Source organism: Taudactylus pleione, unplaced genomic scaffold (genome assembly GCF_031769625.1).
Source record: "Taudactylus pleione unplaced genomic scaffold, aTauple2 ptg000585l, whole genome shotgun sequence".
Classification (NCBI taxonomy): domain Eukaryota; kingdom Metazoa; phylum Chordata; class Amphibia; order Anura; family Myobatrachidae; genus Taudactylus; species Taudactylus pleione.
The window spans coordinates 3,504,964-3,515,875 of record NW_028284987.1 but is presented as its reverse complement, the minus strand read 5'-3'; the positions used below and the strand labels follow the sequence as shown (position 1 = coordinate 3,515,875).

The 10,912-nt window shown below is 44.6% G+C and overlaps 1 protein-coding gene across 1 annotated transcript in view; it reads right to left on the bottom strand.

Moving 5' to 3' along the window:
• Positions 1 to 4,507: 4,507 nt before the first annotated feature.
• Positions 4,508 to 10,912, bottom strand: part of TRPV1 (transient receptor potential cation channel subfamily V member 1) — a 76,881-nt gene continuing 70,476 nt past the window's right edge. The window contains exons 14-16 of the mRNA XM_088453675.1: positions 9,421 to 9,548; positions 8,146 to 8,261; positions 4,508 to 5,297 (exon numbers count right to left, since the gene is read on the bottom strand). Of these exons, the coding sequence (XP_088309801.1) occupies positions 5,146 to 5,297; positions 8,146 to 8,261; positions 9,421 to 9,548 (396 nt within the window). The 3' untranslated portion in view covers positions 4,508 to 5,145. The remainder of the gene's footprint in view (positions 5,298 to 8,145; positions 8,262 to 9,420; positions 9,549 to 10,912) is intronic.

Genomic DNA, 10,912 nt, shown 5'->3' with positions numbered 1-10,912 from the left:
GCTGTAAAAATCGCCTGGAAAATGGGCGCTGTGGGCGTTTTGCACATGCACAGTAGGGAAACCACTGAAAAAATGGCTGCCACGCAATTTTCCCGGTGACCTGCGCATGCGCAGTAGACTCTGGGCATATATTTATGCCTCTGACAAAGCCATGGGCAGGGCCATGAGGAAACATGTCAGGCACTGCCGCTTTTCTATTGAACCTCATTGGAGCTCTTCACCGGCACTGAATTGGCTACACGGCACTGCAGCTACAGGCTGCTCCCCTGCCATGGGGTTTTGGAGCACAGCTACCGCCTGTCTGTCTGCCACGCTTGTTTGCCAAATCCTTCAGCTGGTTCAATACCATCAGACTATTTCAGCTGCATGGTGAGCACACATTCTCCTCACACAGACTTTCCCGCACGGGACACTCATTAGCCTGCAATGCATCACTCACAGCTGTCCTCACGCCACCGGACTTTCAGCCCAACGGTGAGCATACAGCATCTATTATACAGCCTTCTTTGAATGGGACACATACTAGCAGGCCTATTATTACCTACCAGTTATAGGACTGGGACATTGTTCCCTGTCTGCTAAGCCACATAGGAAACCTCCGTCTTCGGAGGGCAAAACCTTTGGACTCCAGCTACCTAGAACTTTCTTTTAGCTGGTTTATTTACTGATTACTGCCCTGTCTGTCATATATGTGCTGAATTCAGTTGCATTCTGACCAAATGCTTATGCTTTTTTAGATGTATATGCTTTTATATTTGATAAGTTGCTAATTAAACGGACCTGACGTCAGTAAATATAATTTATATTTTTTTTCTATTAGTATACATCATTTTATGTGTACATAATAAACGGAATAAATCTGTTATCCCGGCGCTGGTGTTTAAGAATAGTTAGAATACTGGAAAAAATCGAACCAAATAAAAAGAACTCTGCAGCAAGTGAATTAAGCCGAATGAGGGCTTAGATATAGAGAAAAAAACTGATGAAACAGGTATCACTGCGCTTAGTTCTTAAATTAATGCATTAAATAATAAATGATACCACAATAGTTTGCTTCCTACTTAAGGCACACAAGTGGCTTGTAAATCAATGAATAATTATTAACAACTGGAGATATATAAATATCTGTCATTCAGTGAATATAAAATCTATTGCACAATCAAATAAATAGGCCTATTCATTGGTAATCCATGTTTGTGATAGAATATAAATTCATAGAAACATTGTTACACATTCATGTCTCCTATTTACATAGAAATACTATGTTGCTAGAGATGCATATAAAACCATTAAAATCAATTAAATCCCTAGAGCTAACAACTAAAAAATGAAAAAAAGAGTGCTTTGATTACAGCTGTATAATGTCCGCTGTTTAGATTACTTTACACTGGCGTCCCAGTGAAGTAAATATTAATGCTAGGTGCTGCAGTGCAGATAAAATGAACAATAATTACCCTTCCAGATCTAGTTGTATATATCGTCCTGGGCAAATGGTAAAGCTGTATTTGATGAGGGGGCCGACACTTCTTGGTCACGGTCTAATGTGACCCACCGCTATGTATATACAGAGAACTTGGCGGCTCATCCATGTAGATTGCCGGAGACACGCTGCAGGAAGCCACACTGTACAAACGCCGTGCCTGAGGCACTGGAGTCAGCCGCCACACAGGCTATAAGCAGTCATTATATGTGTATATTTTAAGCATACTTGCCTACATTTTTTTCCTCTTCCCGGGAAAAGCCCGGGTAAGAGAAGCAGGAGGGCAGGCATTTTTCCCACATTTCTGCCAGGAAGTGGGCAGAAATGTGGGAGAAATGCCTACCCATCCGAGGGTGTGGGGGGTTACATGAAAAATCGGGAGCCTCCCGCGAATTCCGAGAGGGTAGGCATGTATGATTTTAAGCGCTGTGTTATGCACCTTTTGTTTTCAATTCTATACCCTTTGGGTTAAGTTGGAAAACCCCCTAGTTCTCCTGAGGTCACAGAGATTGGGCACCCCTTGGTACTGCCCCTACATTCAATTTTATAGTAAACAATGTCTGGCTATGAAATAGTTATCAATTACATAGTTGCCACCTTTCTTTTTCTGTCATACACACAATTGGTATCTTTGAGTTAACATCCTATGGGGTTTAGTTACTAAGGGGAGAAAAGGGGGAAAAACACTAAAGGCAGAGACAATCCCTGTACATACCGCTTCTCAGCATGTACTAAAGGGATTTTCTCTGCCTGCAGCCTGCCAGCGCTAAGTGCAGGATACAATATCACACTGCACCTGGGGCACTTAGCGCTGACATAAACACCTATGGCAGCGCTAAGTGTCCCAGGTATTACTAAGAGGAGATGTCACTTACCGTCTGCTGACTTCTCCAGCCCTGATATCGCCTCCTGTAGCTGCCGGTATCTCCTCACTGGAGAAGCAGGACTTCAGCTGTGTCAGGTTGGCCGTTTGTAAATAAAGTTTGTTGGAAAAAAAAAAATTCACGGCTGCTGCAGGCCGGAGATGGTGAGTAACACAGGGCTGTAGGGGAAGGGAGTCTCAGCTGTTTCCGCCCAGGGGGTGACTTAGTGTTCACCCTCCATGGCTGGTCTATTTTTAGTAACTGCTGCGTTAGCCAGCTCCTGCTTAAAGCAGAGTCTTAGTAAATAGACCCCCATGTTTTATAGACCACCTGTCCTAGCTGATGCACAGGTGTATTCATTATTAAGTGCCACATTTTAAAGATCCATAGTGTTCATCCTCCTCGGCTCATTTATTTTTTGTAACTGCTGCGTTAGCCAGCTCCTGCTTCGCAGTGGTAGCAGGCGAAGCAGGAGTGGCATTAACGCAGAGTCTTAGTAAATAGACCCCTAAGTGTGATGTGTACAATCAAGCAAATGTCATTCTTAACATTGCAAATCACAAGACAAATGAGTATTTCTCTTTATTATGTTCTGGCCAGGCAGATAGCTCATACTGGAATCAGTATGAATGACCGCCGGCCCTATGGCCGGAAGTTCAAATCCTGATTCTGGAAGACCAGCAGGAGGAGTGAAGATCCCGACAGGGGATTAAGGTAAGTAAAACTAACCCTACTCCCACCCAAACTCTCCCTTAGGGGTGCCTAACCCTAATCTCCCCCATCCCCACAGTCTAAACCTAAGTCTCCTGGGAGGTGGGGAGGTGCTTAACCCTAACCTCCCCCAGTGGTGCCAAAACCTAGCCCCCCTTCCCCTAGTCTAACCCTAACCATCCCAGGAGGGTGCCTAACCCTAAGTTCCCCACGGGAGCCCCTTGTCTAACCTTCCCCCCCACGGCTGTCCGCGCCCGCTTACCTTTGTTCGGTATGCCGGGCGTCGGGCTCCTGGCGTGGGGATAATGATAGGCATCGGGATTTCAACCCCTATCATTAGACCCCTGCTGGGATTTGACAGTAGAGAAGCTGGCAGTCGGCATTTCGACCGTTGGCTCCCTGGCTGCCTCCCCATACTGCATGCTTCTAGCTGGCCAGAAGTGCCTCTATTGTTGGTGATATTTTTATTGTTACTTTTCCTGTGTTTGCCAGATATTATTGAACTTGGAGCTTATTACATATCATGATTTGTATTGAGAACGCTGAAAAAATTGTGATGGCAGAGATTTTACAACAATTTTGACTTTGATACACCACCTGGCAGTTATAAAAACCGTCAGTGTCTGCAGATGTAATGGCCCATGACTACCCTGGTTTTGCCTTAAAACTAATTGCCATTTTAAATCTAGAGGCTACAAGTACTTTCGTCAGTGCCCACACATTGCTGGTTATTACATTTGGGCCTATGGCCCTCATTCAGAGCCGTACGCTCTGAGCAGAGCGCATGCTCTGAATGAGGGCTGCCCTCCATGAAAATGGAGCGTCCTCCTGGACGATCGTATAGCTGTGGGTCACCACCCACAGCCTATACGAGCGTGCATTGTGATGGCCGCGATGGTCGTGACCATCGAAACTGCGAGCCGGAGCCTGCGGTTGAGGTTTTCAACCGCAAGCTCCGGAGTGATTTTGGCTCTATCAGAGCCAAAATCACTCCCACTGACATCACTAGTGATGTCAGTGGGCCGGCTTCTGACGGGAGGCGTTCCCGTGGGAACGCCCCCGTCAGGGAGGCACGCCCCCGGCACGCCCACCAAAGGGGGCGTGCTGTCAATCAACATCGACAGCATGCCCCCTTTGATCAGACACAACGAGCGAAGGACTTTCCTTCGCTCGTCGCGTCTGGCGCATGCGCACGACGGAGCTCCCTCCGTCGTGCGCATGCTCAGTGCATAACATCGACCCACTTGCGAGCGGACAGTCGCTCGCGAGTGGGTCTGAATCAGGCCCGATGTGTCTGTTTGTTCTTTGGATTTTTATGGTAACATAGCAGTAAATTAAGTATCTATGATAAACATTTAAATGAACTCCTGTGAGATGTATAAATTCAAGTTACCTGAATAAGTCATATTCATATGAATTCAAAACATGTCAGAATCATATTTTATTTATTTCAGTATTACAATGGTACTAATACAGCTATAGTTATTTTATTTCTAAAACATTTCAACCGATACTGTATAATAACGCTCTTGTGCTATATGTAGCTTTCCATATACAAGAAGTGTGCCTAATGCTGGGTAGTGGGTACACACTTAGCCAGTGATGTGACCCACAACGCTGACGGGCTGACATATCGGGCCTCCTGCACACACTAGATGATCCGTTGTGCGACTGCCCGATATGTTGGCCCTTGCCGCATCCCACTGCATGGGGTCATCAGTCGCATTATCAGACTGGCCTGCATGTAGGGCCGACCTGACAATGCGGCTTACGACCCCACAGGAGCGTTCACCAGACAATATATAGCATACACACTAGATGATTTTGAACGATATGTTGTTCCGATGCGATGTAATCGGGCATATTGTTCATAAAATCTCACCTTTACCCAAATAAGAACATTTTATAAAAATCAGCCAATATTTCTATTCACTTTCAGACCCTGCTCTACTATGTCTACAATATCTGAGTATGTTGCCAGTACTCTAGCAATGTACTTCCTCTGCACACTGACTGTATACAAAGAAACCATATGAAAGAACACATAATATTGTATAGAATGTAACACACAACAGAACTAGTATATATGAGTTACACCGCCTTTGCAGTCTCGTCTTCATTGGTCTCCGTTACGCTCTCCGATATAGGTTGTAGCTGAGCCCCGTCCTCACCAGGCTCTTTGACTCTTTTCCCTTTGATGCTGAATTCCCTGATCTGCGGTACTAATGTCTTCCATGTTTTTGCTAAAACAGTAATCAGAGAATTAGTTCATGTATTTATGATTTTTATTCTCATATATGTGTGTCAACCCCCATTCATTATAATAGTGTACATATTGCATAAAATGTACATGTACAGCCAATGATAAGACATCTTGTGGGCTGGAACTATATTCATGAGCACTTTCAGTTAAGTAAGACAGGGAATGGTTCTATATTAATAATCTGACTGTATTTAGAGATGCCATCATTCCAGTATTAGCAAAATGTTTACTATTATAATGAAGAATGCACTGTAGAGACTGAATTTATGAGACATGATGGAACAACCACAGTTGCAGTAGGTGCAATCAGGCCTGGAGATGATAATGGACAATCTACCAATGATGGCCCCACTCTGCTCTTCTGCATAGGCAAAGGTGATGGGGTATTAGGTTACATTTTTGCAGCTGCAATATCGGACAAACGATATCTCTGAGATCCTGTTACCTCATACACTAAGGTGACTTTGTGTAAGACAGTAGCTATACCTCAGTAGGTATGTGCTAGTTACCATCAGTACAAATCTATCTTTAATGTTGCATTTTAAAAATGTAGCATTTACTCCAACAGTTACTTACACAAGATATTTGGGGCACAGAGTCCTGAGATTGTTACCCCAATCCACATAGAGGGAGTAAGTATAGAAAAGGGAGCAGTCACATGTTCAACTATAGAATATAAAATTATACTTTTATTATATTCTATATTTGGACATGTGCATAAGCACCTCAAGCAAATTGTTCACAGCTCCGCTCTCTTCCCCTTGTTGTGTTATTGCCAGTAACTGAAATAGAAACTCAGGTGAGATCCTCTATGTTTAGACTGTGTTGTTCTAGGAGCCATCTAGTGCTGACAAGAGGAATATACAGAAACTGATTCATTTGTTTCTATCAATCATGATTCATTTTTTGAGTACAAGTTAATTGACTTGAGCATGTAAATATTTTCTCTGCTGATTTATGACGTTCATGATGTCCCTCAGATTTAGCATTTTGAGGTCTTGCAGGAGTCAGAAGACTGATCACATTAATCAAATGGTGAAAAAATTTAATTCTATACATTGAAGGGTTAAGGTAAGATTTGCTGCCATTCACCATCAAAAACTTCATTGTGCCCATGGGCGCAGTGAGGGGGAGAATGGGTTCTAATTACCCGGCCCTTACCTGTCATCGGCAGTGTTACTGTCTCCTCAGCCCAGCACACGTTGTGTGCTGGGCTGTGGTGGGTCCAGGGAGGCTGCTGCAGCAGTCTCCTTTGGCTGTGCGGGGGAATAGAAGGAGGAACGTTCACGCTGATCGCGCCCCTCCTGGATATGCCCCTGGCTGAGGGGCACATGGCACCCCCCTGTGGAGCACGCAATTTTTTTTTATTAAGGTGGCATAGCAACGCCTAATGACACTAGGCCATGCCCCAAAAATTACTGGGGCCCAGCAGGTTCACTAGAGCTCTGTCTGTGCCTTTGCATGGAGAAGCCTATTTAACAAGTATTGTGGAGGCACGTGTCCTGCTACGTTATCACCAATGACAGATTCTTTTTTTTATTCAACAGAACATTGTTTTAACTAATAAAAGTTTTTCAAGGTTTATTTTTTTTTCACATCAGTGGATCTGAAAACGTCATCTTTCCACCACAGAAGAGATCCAAAATGTCCATGAAATATGACATTCTGCCTCGATTTCAGATCCCAACTTGCAATAAAGTGCTGTAATAATCTAGTCAGATCCGAACCGCTCATCTCTATATTTTAGTTCCACAGTTTTTGCTATCTTGCAGCAATAACCGGCAAAATAAATATCAGACTTTCTGCTGCAATTTGGACTGTATTGATTAATAAGACTCTGATATGTAACAAATGCCTCATGTCACTTAGGGCCTGATTCAGACGTATACGCTTTGTAGCATCGGCTGTTTTCATTTCAGCCTGCGCAGGCATCTGAGTCACACAACGCATGTTTCCTGATGGTTACTGCTGGGGACACAGAAACTAACGTAGTCGCAGAGAGAGGCAATTTCAGGGGGTGGCTACTGGCTAGCCAGATGCGGGTGTGTCGAGGCCACTGCGGCTTTATCCGTAGTTGCACTGAAATCGGCGGCAATGTTCAGACAGACATCCCGCGCCTCCATAGGGCTGGTGAATTATTTGTTGGTGCGACCGATGTGCGGCCGATGGTGTGTCCTAATACAGAAAGTGGTGGATAAGTGCCGCAGCCAATGGCCATCTCTGTATGAATTCCTTTGTCTGCGCTGCAGTATTAGCATAAAGGCGCAGTCATGCTACGAAAAAAGATGCCGTCGCAGCTGCATTATCGTCACCTCTGATTCAGGCCCTAAGTGAATGTAGCTCTTAGCCAATCCCTTTGTTAAATGTAATGTGGTTCATTATTTGCTGTTGGCGAGGTTCTCAGCTAGTTTGTCCATCCTAGGCATAATGTGACAAACGTGTCAAAATGTGAAACACTATTCAAGCATCTAAAGTAGTTGGTAAAATGTATGGAACCATTTGGTTTTGAAACCAGTACTAGTCAGCTAGACCATGTTAGACCATGTGAGGAATCCTCAATTCCATCTAGCTGAATCATTTTATCAATCTCCTCTTTCACGGCTATGTATCTACAATCAAAAAAAAATACAGTTCTATGCAAATGGACAATATTAAATAAGGGATCTTGTCAGGGACAACCAGTTCCAATAACAAATCTTAAGAACTTGGTGTTTTCCAAATAGTAGGACATATGAGACTCGTACACTTCCTGTTCTGCATTCCTTCAGGAAGCTTCATGATGTTCATGTTGAGGTAATTAATCACTGCACAGTCATCGCACTCCTTACCTCTGGCTATCCGGAATGAAGCGCTTAGAGGACTTTTCATTAGCCCAGAATTTCCTGGGTCTTCATTGATTATCCCTAAGTTTGTATTCCATTTGGTCCAGTTCACCTCATCAACTCTGCAGAGAAAATGTTTTTGCTGTTTTAAAGCGTAAATGCTGCCGTTATTATGCTGTACATAAAAATCTGTATTACAGACAGTCACATAATGAATCAGAAGTAAATAGCGTATTTATGCCTAACTAAATCTGTCCAGCATGATGTCTGGCTCTGGGAAAACCAACATTGCTAGATGGTGGTGCTTCTCTTCTCTGCTACAGTATAAACCCAGGATGTGTGAGATTTGCTAACAATTCTGTATGGTAGAGAAATGCTCTTTACAGACTGCCGATTAGTGGATTCATCCACAAGGGTGAAGGGATAGACATCTGCCATACTGTGCTTTGCAGTTTTACATTTTTGTCACTTGAATGTCCATTATGTAAATTTAAGCTGATTCATATATATACTAGCTGTTGCCCGCCGCTTCACCAACTATGAAATCACTTCTGCCAGCATGTTTTTCATTTGAGATGTCTAGTTGTATTGCTTTGCATAGGGGTCCTATGGCAGGAGTGACCTATGTGACCAGCAGCGCTATACTGACTGGTGGCAGGAGCACCTTCACCCACCACTCACACCAATGTCACTGTGTGCCCTGTGCACAGACTGCTATGTAGCTTATCCTATTCACCCACCACTCACACCAATGTCACTGTGTGCCCTATGCACAGACTGTTATGTAGCTTATCCTATTCACCCACCACTCACCCCAGTGTCACTGCGTGCCCTATGCACAGACTGCCATGTAGCTTATCCTAATCACCCACCACTCACACCGATGTCACCGTGTGCCCTATGCACAGACTGCTATGTAGCTTATCCTATTCACCCACCACTCACACCAATGTCACTGTGTGCCCTATGCACAGACTGCTATGTAGCTTATCCTAATCAAGTGAACGCGGGCTCAAAGCACCACTACCCCACCCCTTACCGACCACGCACATGGTGTCACACCTATCTCTCGCATTGATAATGTCAATACATTTTGTTTTTGTATTTACTCAGCTTTACCTAGATAGATTGAGATGAAACCAAGTGCAGGTTATTTCTAGGAGTTTCCACACAGTTTGCATGAAAATCAGTTTAGTTGTTTTTGTGCCAACATGGAACAACTGGACACAACGTTCTTATAAAATCAGCATAGATTACAATATATGACACAGAAAGTATTACCTGAAGCACCACCTGTAATCTTCTTTGCCATCAGGTGTCAATCCCACCAGGACAGATTTTGCAGACCGATGCTTATTTGTGAAGTAGTTCAAAAAACTTTTTTCTATATCCAGAATTGTAATTGCTCTCTGGAAAAAAAAATTGTATTCTTAAAGGATAAGTATTATTACTTACCCAACAAACATACTCATGGAGCCCTCAGACTTATATATGGAAGAGTTGCTGAAATGGTTAGGAACAAAGGGCCTGATTCAGACCCACTCGCGAGCAGCTGTCCGCTCGCAAGTGGGTCGATGTTCTGGACTGAGCATGCGCACGACGGAGGGAGCTCCGTCGTGCGCATGCGCCAGACGCGACGAGCGAAGGAAAGTCCTAGCTCGTTGTGTCTGATCAAAGGGGGCGTGCTGTCGATGTTGATTGACAGCACGCCCCCTTTGGTAGGCGTGCCGGGGGCGTGCCTCCCTGACGGGGGCGTTCCCACGGGAACGCCTCCCGTCAGAAGCCGGCCCACTGACATCACTAGTGATGTCAGTGGGAGTGATTTTGGCTCTGATAGAGCCAAAATCACTCCGGAGCTTGCGGTTGAAAACCTCAACCGCAGGCTCCGGCTCGCAGTTTCGATGGTCGCGATGGTCACGACCATCGCGGCCATCAAACTGCACGCTCGTATAGCCTGTGGGTGGTGACCCACAGCTATACGAGCGTCCAGGAGGACACTCCATTCTCATGGAGGCCAGCCCTCATTCAGAGCGTGCGCTCTGCTCAGAGCGTACGGCTCTGAATGAGGGCCAAAATCACAATGGAATATTTTAATGTAGTGTTCACTGTCCGCAAGGATAGCAGGTCCTGCAGCTGTTACTAGCTACTTACTAGAGTACGAATTCGATGCATCCATTTAGGTAGGAAATGTGCATAGAAATAACTGAGGAAAGTTGTAATTTTAAGCAGCAGTTTTTTTATACTTTACAGAGGATAAGAAGGAACGAGTCAGCTGGTTACTGGGGCAGGTGGCTTCTACATTCACACACTCCCTCATGGAACATACAGTATTTGTAGCTAACTGAATAGGAGGCAGAGCTGTCAGAGGAGGAGGATGATGCTCACACCTTACAAGGAGAACTTCTAAGAGCAAAGCTACAGCAGGGACAAGACCATCTAAGCAGTCCAAGAAAACACACCTCAATTTGAGACACTGAGGTAAAGTAAGTAAGATGGCTACTGCTTAAGGTGTTCTTGTCAGAGCTCAGGGTGTTTCACTCGCTATTGGCCCCAAAGTTTTTCTTATAACTTTTAAAGTAATTGATGTAAGTTAGTGAAATTTGACAGGTTGAGTATGGAAGACCAACAGTGGCATCCCAATGCTGAGATTCATGACAGGGGCTTAGTAAGTTTAGTAACCCTCCCTCCTTCACCCCCTAATCCGTCCCTAACCCTCTCTTCCTGCATCCTAGCCCTAACTCTCCTCCCAGCACCCATACCCTTCCCCGTTAGT